The sequence below is a fragment of the Microtus oregoni genome, unplaced genomic scaffold (genome assembly GCF_018167655.1).
Source record: "Microtus oregoni isolate MIOR12 unplaced genomic scaffold, Mior012 000003F_ref0000135, whole genome shotgun sequence".
Lineage (NCBI taxonomy): Eukaryota > Metazoa > Chordata > Mammalia > Rodentia > Cricetidae > Microtus > Microtus oregoni.
The window spans coordinates 26,854,161-26,872,700 of NW_024543062.1; the positions used below are offsets into that span (position 1 = coordinate 26,854,161).

Genomic DNA, 18,540 nt, shown 5'->3' on the forward strand with positions numbered 1-18,540 from the left:
GAAAGAGGGGTTGACATAGAGAATATTTTTAAAGAGCACTATCTTCCTTTTTTATCTTCCTCAGAAACTGGACGAAGTAGTAAAACGGGCTTTGTTAAACATTCTGCAGACTGTGGGGCTTATGGCTCTATCAGGCCACCTCCTCGGTTTTCTTCAGCATTTGGGGCTTGGAAAATCATCAGCTCTTGAAAAAAAAAAGAAAGGAAGGAAGAAAGAAAGGAAGGAAGGAAGGAAGAAAGAAAGAAAGAAAGAAAGAAAAAAGAAAGAGGTTCCAGCTTTGCAAGGGTTGCACAGAGGTTTCTGGAAACAGCTTTTAGATCACCGTGACCATCACCAGAGAGAAGAGAGAGCCCACTAGGGTTAAATGCTCCCATGTGTTCCGACATGCCCAGCTCTCCCAATGAGAGTGACACTCCATGATAATGCCTGTGAAAAATGAGGCACACGTCTGCAACCCTGCAGCCCCCGGCAGGCTCCATCCATCTGGCTGAGAAGTGGGCGCTGGCGTGGGCTTGGCCGATTGCCTTTCTCCCGGACTGTCCAAGGCAGCACTAGCTCACGCCGCAGCTGTTGGTTTATGTCTGCTGCCTGCAAGGTCTCCCAGGAGGCTGCTGGGATGGGGGGCAGGCAATGGGGGTGGCATAGGGCTTATGCGCAAGGTCTCGGAGGACCTAGAACTTGGTCATTTGTGACTATATGGTTTGCTCATATTTGATCTAAAGTGTTAAAAGAAAATAAAGAAAGGGAAGAAAGGACAGGAACAGGCACTCAGTCTGAAGTACATGCCTTATTATTTCTTTCTCATTCTTATTTGTCCACCATCTGTCCATCCGTCCATCCATTCATCCATCCATTCACCCACCCACCAAGCATTTCCCATGCATACATGTAGCCACCCACCTCTCCTCCGTCACACGCTCTCCTTCGTCCATCTACCTACTTACCTGCCCATCCATCATCCCATTCACCTTACGTCATCCCATTCACCATCCATCCATCCACCATCCATCCAGATAGCCTTACGTCATCCTTGCACTCACGTGCTCACTCACTCACCCACTTGTTCTAGTATGAGTTGGGATGGCACACTGCAGGACGGGCTGAAAGTTGTCTGCATAGAGTCTGCTCGGCTTTGCTTTTTTTCATGTGTTTGTTATATGCAGCTCAGACCGGCCTCATGCACGGGAGGCACTCAGCCTACACCAGGCATATGCTAAGAACCATTAAGCAGAGGTCATGCTTGGCTGTATTCTTTCCACAGTGCCCACCCCACATTCTCTCTCTCTCCCTCTCTCAATTCTATTTTTAGATTACAAAACGTAACTTTTAATTACTCCATGGTGTATGCATGTGGGCACATGTGTGGTCAGAGGCCAACTGGTAGGAGTCAGTTCTCTTCCTCCACCCTGTGGGAGGGACCCAGGCACCGAACTCAGGGCTTCCGCTTGGCAGCGAGACCTTTGTCCATCCACCTCACCAAATCACACATGCAGTTTCTTTCTTCCTTTATTCTTTCCTTTTGTTCTTTTTTTATTTTTTTGAGACAGACTATTACTATGCAGCTCAGGATGACCTTGAACTCATAACCCTCCTGCCTCAGCCTGAATGACTGGTGTGCTTCCCCATACCTGACCTCAGCTGACATATTTGAAGGCATCTGCTGCCTGCCCTACCTGGGAAGCCTCCTTTTAGTCAGCCCAGGACTTAAACTGGGGCTCCACCTGGCATAGCTCTGTAGGCCAAAGCAACCAACACCCTGCCTGAGGCCAGTTGGTGGGGTTCCTTTTAGTTTCCAGGGACCAGGCAGAGGTGGCTCAGCTCTTGACCCTTCCTGTCTGTTCTTCTCTCCACAGACACACTGTCTGTACCACGGTGGTCACCGCAGATCCCACGCAGAGACCTTGGCAACTCCATTAAGCACAGGTAGGTAGGAGACTGTGCCTGTGTGTGTTGGGGGTGGTGGTGCTGGAGCCGGTGGGCACCGGTAATGTGTCAATCCTCAGCTTCCACACCACCACACCCTTCTGTCTTTTGTTGGACCGAGGTGTCCGCACCATAGCCTTGCCCTTAGCAAATCTACACAGGACGGTAGAAACAGAGACCTTATGCTCACTCTGACCTGGGTTCCAGTCCCTCCTGATAAAGCTTTGTAGCCATGAGAAATTGCGTACCCCCTTTGGACTCCATTTTTTAAAATGTTTTTATTATCAAAAATTACCCAATATATAATGAGAGAAATAAGGGAAGACTCTGGGATAGTATAATCAAGACCTTTAAAGAAATTACATTAAACTGTCATTTATGAAACAAGCCCAGCAGGCTAGAGAGTGTGACATCAAACCATAGTTAGAGAAGAAACTTTGATTTTTGTAGGAATAAGTTCATACATTCTGCCTATCAATGGGATGATGTATTAAGTGCTGTGCACGTACCTTACTGGTATCGTAAAGTACTTCAGGCTCCAAATGGAGGCTCTTTACCCAGGAAACTCAAGATGGCTAGCTAAACTCATTGCTAGAGGTTACTGGAGAGGAGCAGACCAGCAGGAGGCCTTCCCCAGGATCCTCCATGGCCTGGAATCGTTTCCAACAATTTCTTGACTATCCCAAGTTCAGCTTTCTAAAGGTTACCCCAGTCTCCTTACAGAGCCATGGAGAAAGGGGGAGCTGAGTCAGGCCAGGGTGGTGAAACTCTCTGAGAGAGGAGGGGGACGGAGGCCCTGGCAGATGAGGCAGGGGACTGGATGCTAATCATGCTCAATCCCTGTGATCTGAGAACCCCTGGTGAGTGTCTGTGCCTGGGGGAGAGTAGGCTGCCTCATTGCTCCTTCATGGAGCCTTCCCTCCAACCTGTAGGATTCTAACATCTGTGTCCCTGGGGAGCTGGCCAGTTATCCGAGGGTCTGTGGACACAAATTGACAGTCCCCAGTGGTCTGTCAGCCAGGCTGAAGGGAGAAACCCTGGACACAGACACAGCCTCAGCCTGGGGCAGGGCTGCTCTCTCTCCTCCTGACAACTCAGCCCCAGTTCTTAAAGAAAAATGTCACAGCTGGAACCCTTGGTGGAAGCTGTGAGGAGCAGTGCTGGACAGGTCAGTCAGACAGGTCAGTCAGAGACCAGAGGCTGAGCTGTGGCACCAAGGGGACTCTGGATGAGGGCCTTTTCAAATGTTTCTGGTTTAGTTCCACCCCTGGGGTGGCCACAGTCCCTCGTTCAGTCCGCCTCTGTGCCACACACATTTTTGGCCCGGTCACCCTTCCAGTTTGGTCACACTTGTGGCTCAGCCACACCCCTGGGTTCTGCCTCAGCCTCACCGGGCTGGCTCCACCCCTGGGCTTTCACTAGAAACTGGTGGTGCCCCAGCTTCTGATGTCAAGGGAAATGAAGCAGGCTGACCAGCTTGGACCCCAGACCTGACTTCCTAGTGAGGCGAGAGCCCCCTGATGGGTGTTGTTCTTCAGCCTGGCCTGCCCTGCATTTCCCCTCCTGGCTAGGTGTCAGGTGGGAGAAACTCCCAGCCTGGTTAAGAGATTACATTAACATCTCATTCCCTGTGTTGTCTGGTGTAGTGGTATATGCTCCCAGCACACAGCGAGGCGAGATGGTGAGTTAAGAGTTCAAGGATAGCCTGGCCATTGTAATAAAATCCTGTCTCAGAAAAAGCACCACCAGGAGCAGCAGATCTCACTCTTTGTCATTGGAATTATCACAGCAAGAGCCGGGCAATGGAGAACATCCACCCAGGGGACAGGACAAAGCTGAAGAGGAGAGAAACCTGCCAGCAGACCCTGTTACCTGCCTCCCAGTCCTATGTTGCTGCTCAATGGGTCTTTTGCTATCCCCTCCCCTGAGCTGCCCCAGCTTGCAGAATAGACCCGCTAAGCGCTGCTAAGACCCAAAGGGGCTTAACCAAGCCCAAGTGCAAAGCTGGGGAGGAAGCATGGCAAGCCAGCATCTCTGTTGTGAATATTGCTGTTTGCTTAGCTCTGGCAGCTCCAGGCTGCCGCTCGCTGTGCTTGAAGGGTTGACCCAGATCCCGCAAGAGGGTAGGCTGAAGGAAGCAGCCCTCCCGCCTCACAGTTCTCCATCTCTGAGTTATGTAACCACGTCCAAGTTTCCCCTTTGACACTCGGAGGAGGCAGTGCAGATTGCATACAACTACTGCCGACGGTGGCACAAATTGAAAATTAAAATTAACTGTGACCTGGGAACCTTCAATAGCTTTACTGGATCCAGCCCCACCTCTGTGTCTTATCTCAAGGCAGAAAGCACGCCATGGCTCAGGAGGGGTGATCTGCAAGTTAATCTAATAACCTCCAGGTGGCCTTGGTGACCATGATGTGTGGGGGCTTCCACACAGTATTTGCCGCAGGTGGCAGTGGCTGGGGGAGGGTGAAGCGATGTTGTCGGAAAAGGTTTTCGTTTGACGGTGGGCGGGACTCTACAACTGGATTTGGAGGTCCATTGCTGTCTTGAGAAATTGAATTTGCCATTTGTAGGCTACCTCCAGGATGTGAATAGGTGACCATAATGAACACTCCAGCTAATAACTGAGACAGCCCAATTCATTGAGCATTACCTATGCACCAGGTGCTATGACACCTTCGATATGCCTGACCCAGTAACCCCTAAGATTCCTGTCAAGTGTCTCACTTTATAAGCAAGGAAACTGAGGCTTCAAGGTTTAGGCAATTTGATTGAACTTAATTATCACCTGTTCTGGAACAAACAGGGCTGGAATCCAGGGCTTATAGGTTTCCCATTCTAGGGGTTCATCCTGCTGGAGAGGGGCCTATCGCCACTGCCCCACCTCGGACATTTCCTGTTTCTTTCTCACAGGTTTTCCACCAAGTATTGGATGTCTCAGACCTGCACCGTCTGCGGGAAAGGGATGCTTTTTGGCCTCAAGTGTAAAAACTGCAAGTGAGTGATTTCCCTTTAAGGAACTTTTTACAATGCCAGATATCAATTAGCACTGAGATGGGCTTTGGCTCACTCCAGGGAGGTGAGGAGAAGCTGGTGAGAACGGTTCTGATAAAGCCTGAGCTGTGCGGAGACCGGAGACCGTAGGAAGGCTAACGCGACATGTGCTGGGGCCGGTGGGGCCTCCCATGCTCAGGGCCTCTATTGTGGTTGTGAATGTGAAGAGTGTCCCACAGCCTCATGTGATCAGATGCTCAGATGCCAGCTGATGTTTCGGATCCTTTTGGACACGGGGTGGGAGTCTGACAGCAGGCATTGGGTTATAGGAATAGAGGTTAACTGTTCTAGACCAGTTCCCCTTCTGCCCCAACTTTTCCTCATGCTCCTACCACTAGGCTCTCCCACCATGACGGACTGTGTCCCCTGATTTATAGTTGCCCCACATATTCTGTCATAGAAAAAGTACCTAATACACCGTTGAAGGTCAGTCACCGGCTGATTTCTCTTCTAGCTGCCCTGTAGTAAACCTTTTAAACTCCATGATCCTTGGAGGCCTCAGTGTTTCCCTCAGAGCTTCGCAAAATGGACTCGTATATTTTGAAAGTAACCACAAACAATTCAGAAATAGATATGGCCATGGATTTGGACCAATAAAACTTTATCCATAAAGACAGTTGACAGCATGGGTCCAGCCTGTGGTTTGCTGATAGCTTTGATAATTTGCAAAGTTCTTTCCCTTCTGCTCTTTCTCATCCTGCGCTGTCTCTGAGAGTGTCTTATGATTGCCCCATTTTATATCTGTAAAAACTGTGTCTCAACTTGGAAACGTCACAGCTAAGAAGTAGGAGTGAGGACTTGAACTCATGCCCCTTAATTCCTGCTCCATTTCTTTCTTTGGCTTCCTGTTGGATGCTTATTCTGGCCAAGAGGTGGGAATACCTCGACCCCTACTCCTTCCCCCTTCCTTATACACATTCTTTGTTATGTCTGACAGAAGATTAGAAAGAAGGCAAAAGAAAAATTGACACCAGCCATGGGCTCTGGGCACAGGTTAAACCAGGTTCAAATCCTGCCCCTGCCATTTAGTAGCTGTGTGACCACGGGCACACCCCCTCACATTTCTGTCCTCATATGCCCCTCTGTGTGTATCTGCACATATGTACTAACTACCTACTCAGGTCCAGCGGCTACAAAACTGACACATTTGACCGTATGGAAAAGATAGGGGTGGGTATGTGTCTGCTAGAAACACATGGTAACAGTCTCCCCACCCCTCGCCTGTCTGGTGGCCTCACCTGAGCAAGTTAGCCATACTGAGCTCCCTGATAGCCTGGGCTGTGGGGAGGAGTAATTATTTCCAGCCCCTGGGAATCCTTTAGCTCACAACCTAAGGGTGATTAGGAGAGTAATTGCTGTATATTAGCATTCTGAGCTGCTGCCCTCCATGGTTCCGGGCTCTCCGATGTCTCCTCAGCTTTCTGACTCTGAGCTGCACAGAGGCAGGTGCTTAGGTCTGGCTCAGAGGCTGCCTGATCTCCCCAGTACACCTGCTGCCTTGGAGACATCTCGACTGTATCAGGTCGTGCTGTGTTCTGTGGGGGAAATGCATTTCACATCCTCACACCTGCTGCGTGGAGGCTTTGAAGTCAAGTAATTAGGTGACAGGGACTGGGCAGGAGTCAGCGAGGCTGAACACTCCGCAAGCCTTTTCAATTTTCAGCACTGGAGGTGGGACCCAGAGGTGGCTTTCCTCCCTGCCTTCTGTTTTAGAAGTAATGAGCAAAGCCTGAGACCCTGCCAGGGATTGGGAGAGGGGGCTAGGGACAGGGGAGAGGGGCAGTTCACACAGAGCTGAGGCTTTGGAAGTCAACAGCGCTAAGTTTGGGTCCCATTTCTGCTTGAAGTCTTAAGAGGCATGCCATCTTGACCTTCTTCTCTGAAGAGCAGACGTGATATTGGCTCCCATCACTGGACTTCTGGGGCGGGGGGGAGTCATTGAAATGCCCTCACCTCACACTGCTATCCAGGAACATTTCCTCCACTGCCTCTTACTCTACCTTATGCGGCGTAGCTCCTGGCACATGGAAGGGTGAGGTCAGAGTTCAGACCAACTGGGCTTGGATGGCATCCATGACTTCACCAGTGTGCTCAGCCCTTCAACCATAACAGTTGCTGCTGCACTGGTATGGAGCCCAGCTGTGAGTCTGTTGTAGCCACACACCTCTGTCAGCTACAACAGGAACAGGGCCAGCTCCATGAGATTGAGGTACAGGCGTACTGAGGCTCACGGTTGAGACCCGCACTTATCTTATGGATAAAGTCCCTGGAGCTTTGGTTAAAGTGAGAGGGTCAACATTTATTTGCGTGTGTTTGCAAGGACCGACAAAAAGGTGGAGGAATGAGTCTGAGTGGAACTGAAGGACAGCAGCGGCCCTGAGAATGAGGGGGCTGGAGGTGGGCAGGGCCATCTCACTCGTCATTCAACTAATATTTGCCAGCTGGAAAATCATCATTGCAGGTTAAGACGCCGGTCTCTGTAGTGCTTGGGACCAAAAGTGTTTTTACATATGAAGTGCATTCTGACTTTGGAATATCTGAATAATGCATACATTTGCATATGTGATGAGGTGTCTTGGAGATGAGATCCAAACTTCATTTGCACAGGGTTTTTGGTGAACGCATATTTAAACTCAGGTTAGGCATGGGGTTGCTCCACCTGTGGCCCGTCCTCAGAAAGTTTCAAACTGGAAGCCATTTTGGGTTTCAAATTTTTGAACTAAGGATGTTTAGCTTTAAAACATTAATACTATGTCCCAAAGGGTTTTCCAGGCACCAGAAGCAACAACAGGAGATAAAGTGGACAAAATCTCCGGACTGGTGGAATTGATCTGTGGGTGGAGTGGGAGACAGGTAGGTGGAGAAGGAAGTCAATCTGGCTAAAAAGATGGTGATGGAGAAGGAAGACAATCTGGCTAAAAAGATGGTGATGGAGAAGGAAGACAATCTGGCTAAAAGGATGGTGTGATATTGGATGATATTGGCTGCTGTGAAGAGCAGAGCAAACATGGTGCCATGTCTGGAGACTTGTCATCTCAGTAGTCGGGTCTGGAGCTGAGGCGCAGCCTGGGCTGTGTAGTGAGACCCTGTTCAAAGAAAGAGGGAGGGAGAGAAAGAAGGGAGGGCAGAGGAAAGGAGGCAGAGAGGGAAGAAGGAAGAGATAAGGAAGAAAGAGGGAAGAAGGAAGGGAAGTAGGGAAAGGGAGGGGAAGGAAATAGGAAGGGCCACAGTAAGAGGTTACAGTTTTAATTCAAGGGCTCTGGGAATTTTAAGCTCTTCCCTCACCTGGGTCTTGTGTATCGTCATCTGTTCAGAAATGCATGTGGTATATATGTATGTAAGACAGATGGCTTCCTGACTGTGGGTGCCACGCGGCCAGCAGCCACACACTGCTTCTGACCATGGGTGCCATGCGGACAGCAGCCACATGCTCCTGCCGCCACGTCTTCCCAAGCGCAATAGCCTGTACCCTCAAAATGTGAGCCATGGTAAACCCTTCTCCCCTTAAGTTGCTCCTGTCAGGCACTTTGTCCCAGCAGTGAGATTAGTCACCATTGCAACTGTTAAGAAGGAAAAGGTAAACAAGATAATTACCCTCTGGAGTTCTTGCCCCTCCCTCACCTGGCCCATTATGAGAACTGATTAATGGATACTAACACCATTACTGGCTTGACAAATAAGCCTTGGGATATCCCCCCACCCAGGAAGCCAGAAACTTCTCCCTCATGCCCAACTCCTCTCCCCCTCCGCAGTTCTCCTCTTAAGTGCCCACTTCCTCCGGAATTATCATCAGCTGTCTTGTTGGGAGTCTGAATAGATTAATGAGCTAATAGGAAATTAAGGCTCTGAAAGCAATTTCCAGTTATCTAAATCGAGGCGTTCTCATCTAATCGGTTCAGGAGTGTGGAAGGGAGCTGCGTGGAGAGTGGTCCAATGTCCACACTCTGCCTGCATTGTTTCACAAGTGTGGATGCAGCTGCCAGGGCTTGCTCTTCTGCGCACAGGGATGGATGCTGATGGGTTTCCCAGCTTTTGGCTTGGCATTGTCTGTGATCCACCCTTCTCACCTTCCATGGGGGTCTGAAGCCCTGATGTCTCATTTATAGGAATCCTCTCTAGCCTATCCTCCTGGTCCCCTTTTTAGAAGTCACTGTGTAGCTCAGACCAGCTAAGAACTCAGCTATGTAACACAAGCTGGCCTCAAACTTGTGATCATCCTCCTGACTCAGGCTCCCCGGTGCTAGGATTATATATATGCACCACCACAGCTGACTCTGTCCAGTTTCTTAGAGGCAGATAGTAATTTACACAAGAGTGTTTTGAGTGACTTTTGTGGTAGAAAAAGAGAATTGAAGCTGAGATGCATTTTTTTTCTTTCTGTCTGACCTCCTGCAGTGTGATAAAGATAGGAGCATCTGGGGCTGGAGAAATGGCTTGGTAGTCTTTACTGCTCTGAGTTCAGGTCTCAGTATCCGCATCAGGCTGCTCACAACTGCCTATAACTTTAGCTCCAGTCGGGTCTGATGCTCTCTTGTAGCCTCTGAGGGACCTGAAGTCATGCACACACGTGCATGCACACACACACACACACACACACACACACACATGCACATACAGACACTCAAGTAATTTTTATAAAGAATGAGACGTTATCCCAAGCCATCAGTAGAGACATCGCATTTAAACAAAGCCCCTGCTCATTTTAACTGCCTCATCCTCTCTTCCACACCATGTTTTAACTCTAGGTAGGTCAACAGGAAAGGTTCGCACAAGGTGCCAGATAGAGGAGTCATCACTGCCACTGGTTTAGAGAAACAGGTTTGCATAATGGATCGCCCACTTGCAACAAAGGGATTGCAGCCTGCGCGATCCGGTTTCAGCATGCCAGCTGCCAGACATTTGCCTGGCACAACCGTGAACCCATTATTATACCTTCACCCCGTGGGATAAATGATAAGATTCCCAGCTTGAGGTTTTAAAGGATGAATTACGGGATTTTTTTTTTTCACTCCATAATTGCAGAATGATTATAGCTGCCATTGCCCTGTTTAGCCTGGGACTTTCCCTGTTTTAGCCGAAGTCCGAAATGCTTGAGCAAACTCCTTGGACAGCCCTAAGTTAGACACCTTGTCACAGAGGCAGGTTGGTACTAGCCAAGGCATTAACATGTTCCAGTTGAGGCCACTGCCGGCTTCCGTAGGTGTGAAACCCCTGGTCAGTCTGGCAAGTGCCCTGCCTTTCTTGGGGCCTTTGAATGCCCACGCTGAGTCCCTTGGCTGCCCGTGGCTGCACAGGCTGACTCTGCATTCTTTCCGCATTGGCACCCACTCCTTTGCACTTGGATGGGGCTCCTGGCCCTTTCTAGTTTTGCTGTATTACAGGATCTGTTCACTGCACTTCCAATTTCCCCCTTGCCCTGTAGTAATATGAGCAGCAGGGCTGCGTCCCCAGCACCCCAGCCGCCTGGCTAGCTTATGCCCCGAAATAACAACACACAAACTGTATTCTTTTAAACACTGCTTAGCCCATTATATTTAGCCTCTTCTCGGCTAACTCTCGCACCTGGACTAGCCCATTTCCAATCAGGTGTGTAGCACCCCAAGGTGCGCTTACCGGGAAGATTCTAGCCTATGTCCATCCTGGGTCAGAGCTGAATCGCGTCTGCCCGGGAGAGGGTAGCATGGCGTCTCTGCTCCAGAGAGCAGAGCTGTCAGTCTGAGCTCACTTCCTCTTCCTCCCAGCATTCTGTTCTGTTTACTCCTCCCACCTATGTTTTAACCTATCAGGGCCAAGCAGTTTCTTTATTGCTTAACCAATGAAATCAACAGATTGATATATGACACTCCCACATCATTGCCCTGCACATTCTCCTGACCTGTGTTCTTATATCTTGGTTTACAAAATGACTGTGGCCACAGGTAATAGGAACATTCAGAGTGAAGGCAGCCAGGTTGATGCTGGAGCTCACTGATTTACCCTTACCAGACTGGAGACCCATGGGTGCAGCTTCTGCAGCTGCTGTGGAGTTCCTAGAGGCCCGGGGGGCTGCCCAGCAGGCAGGATGCTGGCAGGATATAATTATGAGCATGCGTTTTGGAGATCACCCGCCTGAAGCCCGAACTTGCTTCTCCACGAATAGAGAAACTTCACTTCTTGCAAAAAAAAAACAAAAACAAAAAAAAAAACAAAAAAAACTATCCTTGGAATTAATAATCTCTTATGTGTAATAGTTTTTATTATTATAGGGGAAAAGTTGAACCCTATTATAGTTATTTGTAAGAAAGAGATTCACATAATTCTAGAAATTGAGGTGGGAACTTGGTACGGTCATGGTAATAAGAATGCTACTGATGATAGTGTCAATGATAAGATGGTGATGATGGTGGTGAAAATAGTGATAGTGACAATGATTATGCTCATGGTGATGGTGATGATAGTAAGGATGATGATGGTGATGATAATGCTGATAGTGAGGTAATGGTTGTAATGATGGTGATGATGATGATGGTGATGACGGTAGTGATGATGGCTATGGTGATGGTGAAGATGATAATGGTGGTGATGATGGTGATGGTGAAGATGATGATGATGATGGTTATCGTGATGATGATGATGATGATGATGGTGATGGTGATGATGGTTATCACGATGGTGAAGATGATGGTAATGATGATGGTTATGGTGATGGTGAAGATGATAATGGTGGTGATGATGGTGATGGTGAAGATGATGATGATGGTGATGATGGTTATCATGATGGTGAAGATGATGATGGTAATGATGATGGTTATGGTGATGATGAAGATGATAATGGTGGTGATGATGGTGATGGTGAAGATGATGATGATGGTGATGATGGTTATCATGATGATGATGATGATGGTAATGATGAAGGTTATGGTGATGATGAAGATGATAATGATGGTGATGATGGCAATGGTGAAAGTTATGGTGATAGTGAAGATGATGATGGTTATCATGGTGGCGAGGATGCCTGATGGTGAGGATGATATTAGGCGCTGAAGCCTCATCACATGGTAGACATTTTGCTAAACACTTTAGAAGCAAGGTTCCATTTCATCCATGTAACAAACTTAGAAGGCAGATGGGGATTATTATCACCCCCATGTTATAGATGAAGAAACTGAGGCCACAGAAGTCTCTCATGGTGGGCTTATCTGTCACTCAAACACAGACCCCCTTTATTCAACTTAATCATTTTGTGGGGGCCAAGGGCTGGTCCCACGGTGAGATGACAGCAGCAGTTGCTGCCTCCTGGACCTCTGCCTCTCTGGCCTGCCACACTCTCCCCTTGAGCTGTCCTTCCTGGGTTGTAAGGGGCACCACTGGTGTGAGGGAACCAGGGAGTGTCCGGGTAACTTTTTTGTCTTTTTGGAAACAGGCTTGACAATGTCAGGGTCAAAAGTTAAACTCAAGTGAGGCCAAGGTGTTCAAGTACTGAGAATATGAGGGCGGGAGGAAAGGGAGGTGGGCAGGTCCTCCGAAGCCACACAGGGAGCCTAAATCAGAGAGAGTTCAGAGGACTGTGATACATTCAGACAGAAATCTGGGAAGCCTCAAGTCAGGGAACCTGCTGGTGTTGTGTGGGAGTCTATCCAAGAAGCATCTACACTCAGAATAGCTGACCACCACTCCAGAAGCATCCAGGAAGAAATGTTTCCTTTCGATCTCCCCCTCCTCCACTGGCATCTTTTTCAAGAAATCTACCTGGAAACATGATAGAATATGAAAAAGGAAAAGATAAGCAATTTAGTTCCACTTCATTCGGGTGGAACCCAGCCTTCCTAGGCAGAAACACAAGAGAAACAGTTCCCGTTTCTGTGCTCTCCCACCTTGCCCCGAGGCATAGACATGAAGAACCAGGACTAGTACACAGGGGAGTGGCCAGACACTGAGATGGCAGCCCCCAGAAAGGAGGGCAATGGTCTGACTTTCTTGATGATGTGACCAAGGGACATGAAATGACCCAGTGCCCGAGTACAGTCACACAGGCTCCAGGAAGACATTGTATCTGTGTCAACATCCTCTGGCTCTACACGGAGGGCCACTCTGCACTCTGAGAGCTTGGTATCTTGGAGAGGAATTATGTAAGACTTCCTTTGAAGATGGCTAACTTTTTTTTTTTGTAATTCCAAACCTTAATAGGATAAACTTCAGTTATGAGGAAAAGTTACTTGTGTAGAACATTTCATTTCCGCTAAAGGAACTGCTGATTAAATGAGACATTATCTCCATCAGAAAACCAAATCTGAGCCAGCCTCATCATGTGACTCTCTCTACCTGGGCTGCCGAGGTAGGCAAATGGCTCTTTCTGTGCCGGCCTATGTTTCTAGCAGGGCCTTGGCGCCAGGCTTTTAACACAGGAGACAGACCAACAGTCTCCCTGACTGCTCAACAGCCCAGCAGGGACCAGTTTGTCAGTCTGATATTGTCTAGAGAAAGACTCTGCATAAACAATGGTGGGGGGCATGGGCCTATGAGACCCGAGTACCCAGGGACAGCATAACTAAGGACACCCTAGGGCTCTTCTCTCCATGAGAGATTAAGGGAGGGGAAGGGTAGACTCACGACCCTTTAGGGGTGTGCATTCTCTCTCCTTTCCTAACCTCCAAAAGAGTAGAATCTCACAAGCCAAAGAAAGGCCCAGTGGCACCGCCCACTTCCAGAAATGATGCATGATGGGAAAGTGGTAAGTGGGTTGCAGAGGCAGTGAGAATGGTCTGGGGTCAGGGCTGAACCCAGGGTCTCTCGCTGTGCTCTGTGTGGGAAGTTCCAGGGGATGCAGAGCCAGGCAGGAGTGACTGTGGTCCTACTCCGTGGCCAGCCCTTGCTCTTGTAAACTAGCCTATTACGTATATGGTCTTGAGTCAGGGAGACCCATGTTTTAACAACTAATCTACCCTCTGTGAGATTCTGTGCCAGGTATTTACTCCCGAGGCCTCAGTTTCCTTGTCTGTAACATGCAGACAGTGACAGGGGACCCTTTAAATAATATATAAAATGCAGGATGAGTTAGAAACCATGACTTACTGGATGCGCGTATCAGAATGTCACAGCATGCTTAGCATGCATGGAAAATAGACGTGTTTAAGTAATAATAGTGCATGTTACGAACAACGGCTTTGGTGGTCAGGAATCTTCATAAAGAGCAGAGTTTGACTCGGGAAGAATACAGTAGTTGAGAGGCATTAAAAGGTACAGATGACTGGCAGATTCACAAACCACGACCCTCAAAGCAACAAGAGCTGACACTCGGGGGCGACTATGGCTTAATTTAACTGTCACCTTGATTGGATTCAGAGTTGACCTGGAAACACCTCTGGATGTGTTCTCTGTGGATGTTTCCAGGTTTAACTGTGGTGGAAAGACCCATTCTGAAGGGCTGGGGTAAGCAAGCTGAGTCCCAGCATCCATCTCTCTCTGCTTCCTGACCATGGGTACCACATAACAGCCCTCTCAGGTTCCTACCCCCATGTCGTCCCCCCCCCCCCATGGAGTGTGCCCTCAGAACTGAGCCAGCACTAACACCCTCTTCTCAAGTTGCCCGTGTCATGTATTTTGTCCCTAAAGGAGAAGAGTGATGAGCACAGGGACAGATCACGGTGCATGAGGCGGTGTTCCAGGTGTTTTACTCGGTCCCCTCAGTTTCCTCAATCATCCTAAGCAGGAGCAATGATGGGTGCCCCCCATTTTACAGAGTGAGAAACTGAGGCTCAGCCAGGGTCACAGAGCCTTGAGCAGCAAAGGCCTGAGCTCGGTTATTACGTGCTGTGTCTCCTGACTTCCGTCCTGGGAGACAGGGATGTGGGTCAAACTGCTCCTCTAGACAGACCTAGGATGCCATACGATTCCTACTGGTCTTCTCAAGCTAATACAATTTCCACCCCTCTGCCTCGGCTCTTTCTCTGGCAAGACCCTCAGACTCTCTGGACTCGGGGGAGGGTCTGTGTTGTAGTGTTGGATCAAACCCCAAGCTAAGCTGGTAATAGTGTGCTCTTGGTACTAGGGAGCTACAGCAAATGAGTGGATGAAGTCCTGTATTTGAGGGGAGAGATGGCTCACGTGGGAAGAAATAAACCGTGCAGGCATGGAGCAGCATCATAAACTAAGATCAGAATGACATGTAGAACAACAGGGACTCCCCACTCATGTAGGTGCCACAAGGGGTAACACTGGAGCTAATCTCTCCGAGCTCCAGTTGAGCCAAACTGGAGACCCATGGGTGCAGCTTCTGCAGCTGCTGTGGAGTTCCTAGAGGCCCAGGAGGCTGCCCAGCAGGCAGGATGCTGGCAGGATATAATTATGAGCATGCGTTTTGGAGATCACCCGCCTGAAGCCCCAACTTGCTTTTCCACGAATAGAAACACTTCACTTCTTGCAAAAAACATCCTGGGAATTAATCGTCCCTCATGTGCATTTGTCACTATTATAAGAAAATTGTTGGGTCTGATTATTCTGATATGTGAGGGATGGGCATAATTTTCTGGAGGCTGAAGTGGGATTTGGATATGATGATGATATGATGGTAGGGGTGGTGGGGGATGGTAGATGATGGTGGAGATGGCAGGGGTCATGAGTGTTTCTGGGCATGATAATGATACTGGTGATGATGGCAATGATGGTGATGATGGTGATGATGTTGGTGGTGATGGTGATGATGTTGGTGATGATGGTGATGATGATGGTGGTGGTGATGGTGATGATGATGATGATGATGGTGGTGAAGATGATGGTGATGATGGTGATGATGATGATGATGGTGGTGGTGATGGTGGTGGTGATGATGATGATGGTGGTGGTGATGATGATGATGGTGGAGATGATGATGGTGATGATGATGATGCTAATGATGATGACGATGATGATGATGATGATGATGGTAATGATGATGGTGGTGGTGATGGTGGTAGTGATGATGGTGGTGGTGATGATGATGATGGTGGAGATGATGATGGTGATGATGATGGTAATGATGATGATGGTGATGATGATGGTGATGATGATGATGGTGATGGTGATGATGATGATGATGATGATGATGGATGGAGATGATGGCAATGGTGGTAATGGTGACTGAAAGTCACCATATTGCAGATAATTTGTGTAACACTTTACAAGCATGCTATCATGATGGAAGAAGGTCATTGGTTAAAAAATAAACTGCCTCGGCCCATTTTATTGGTTAGAACATAGGTGGGTGGAGTAAACAGAACAGAATGCTAGGAGGAAGAGGAAGTGAGCTCAGAGACGCCATGCTCCCCTCTCCCGGGCAGACGTGATAGCTCTGCTCTCTGAGGCAGACGCATGAAGCTCAGACCCAGGATGGACGTAGGCTAGAATCTTTCCCGGTAAGACTGATGCTACACAGATTATTAGAGATGGGTTGATTGGGATATGAGAATTAGCCTGTAAGGGCTAGAGTTAATGGGCCAAGCAGTGTTTAAAAGAATACAGTGTCCATGTAATTATGTCGGGGCATAAGCTAGCAGGCGGCCGGGGTACTGGGGACGCAGTCCCGCCACTCATATTACAACATTATCATTTCATCCTTGCAAAGTAGTGGAGTTCAGAATGTATCCCAGGCTGACATCAATTTTGCTTGACCTAGAGGTATATGCCACCATGCCTGACCTTATTACTGCCTTTTGGGCTAAAGTGTATTGTGTTCCTTGGTCAATGTAAGGGGCAACTTAAGGGCAGAAAGATTTATTTGGGCTCTCAGTTTCTGGGTTTCATTCATTATGGCAAGGAAGACATGGTGGTGACAGCTTACAGAGTGGCATGTTCCTGTGACAAGAAGCAAGAAGCAGTAAAACACTCTGGACTCAAAGCAGGCATGACCTTCCAAGCCCACCCCTTGATGACATAACTAGCCAGGCCCTACCTCTTCAAACTAGCACTCCCAGCTGGGAACCAGATGTTTAAAACATGAGCCTCTGGGGGACACCTCAGACTCAAACCACAGTGGTAAGTTCATTTAAAGATGAAAACTCACCTTTACTATGAATGGAAAAAACAATATCCTTTACCAGTCACATAAAGTGACCTAAAACATATTAGATAGAAGGAGATGGCAGTGAGGTCCCTGCTATCCAGCTGTGTCTCGACTGGGTGAGCATCTGAAGACACCCTCCCTCCAGTTTGGTCAGATGGAAAAGGAGAGCTCAGCTTCCTGATTGTTTGGAGCCACCCAGGTAGGGTTGTCCTTTGTGTGCACAAGGGCCCCAGGTCTAAAGTCTCCATATCAGAGATGAAGGCAGGACCTTTCTCAGACCCGGGAGAGATGGTGAAAAAGATGGGAAAAGCTGTACTGCCAAGTGGACCCTTGGTTCCCCTGCCTCACACAATCTGGGTCGCTTCAGGGCTTATTCTAGCCCAGCTTCAGAGATGCCAATTCTGCAGAGAATCCCAGAGATATTTCCAGAAAGCACGAATGTTGTTGGGTGGGAAATCCATGTTGAGAACTGTGGAACTGGGCTCTTGCTCTGACCTGTGCCTAGGTGTGCTAACATCCTATGGAGAGTACGTCAGAGCTTTAGAGGGAAGAAATATACTCTAACCTCTGTATGGTGGGTGGGATGTTCTATTCAATCTTACGATGCTGGGAGCCCAAGGGCAGTCTCCTGGCAAAGATGTTAACAGTTGGAAGCTTGACTTGGGTGCATAAAATGCCTGGTGAATCCAGAGAGGGTCTGTATGAGGCTTATCCAGTATCTCACGTGGGATGTCCATTCTTCTGCACTGATTGATGTTACTGCAGTGACTTGGGGGAGGGGCGGTATCATCCTTGAGCAGTCAGGCAATGTGGTGGGAAAGATTTTTCTGGAAGAAATTCACTTGTGTCTAACACTCTTGAAAGCCTGCTAATGATTGCATCCTAAAGGTAAGCCTTGGTTTGACATCTCCAAGAGCTTCAGGCTTTAGGGTAGATGAGAGACTATCTATGGTACAGTGGCTTAGGGGTTTATCCAGGGCACGTCAGTTCATATCAAGACAATAATAGCTACTTCTTACAACTGTAGGATTCCAATGAACTAGTGTATGGAAGACGTTTGCCTAGTGGCTGTTGGGTGAGTCTTTGAGCACTTGGTATGATGGGTAAGACTGGGGTGCTGTTGATACAGATGATGATGATGATATCATGTTTCAACACATGAAGTTACCATGGATATTGTTAAAAATAATTGCTGCTTCCTCTTGGAGCACCCGGGGTGGAACTGGAGAGTCCCACTGGAAGCCTCTCTCCAGAGTTAGCCATCTGGGTTGTGGAGGGTCAGCTTCTTTATTTGCTGCCTCTACCTCACCTCACACTCTGCTGCCTTCAGTGCCTGGAGTAGTCCAGACCACTGGGGCATCTCATTTGTCCATCTACTTATTCCTTCACCCCCTCTTTCATCCATCTTCCATCACCTGTCCTTCCAGCCCTCCCTCCCTATCTGCCCACCTACCATTTATATAGCCATTTATCCACACATTTATCTGCATGTGTATTCATCTACCCCATTTATTAGTTCATCATCTGTCCATCCACCCATCCGT

The 18,540-nt window shown here is 48.4% G+C and overlaps 1 protein-coding gene across 2 annotated transcripts in view; it reads left to right on the plus strand.

The window, feature by feature from the left end:
• Window positions 1–18,540, plus strand: part of Ksr2 (kinase suppressor of ras 2) — a 357,526-nt gene that overhangs the window by 246,727 nt on the left and 92,259 nt on the right. For both annotated transcript variants that reach the window (XM_041648056.1, XM_041648057.1), the window contains exons 6-7: window positions 1,854–1,923; window positions 4,840–4,923. In XM_041648056.1, the coding sequence (XP_041503990.1) occupies window positions 1,854–1,923; window positions 4,840–4,923 (154 nt within the window). The remainder of the gene's footprint in view (window positions 1–1,853; window positions 1,924–4,839; window positions 4,924–18,540) is intronic.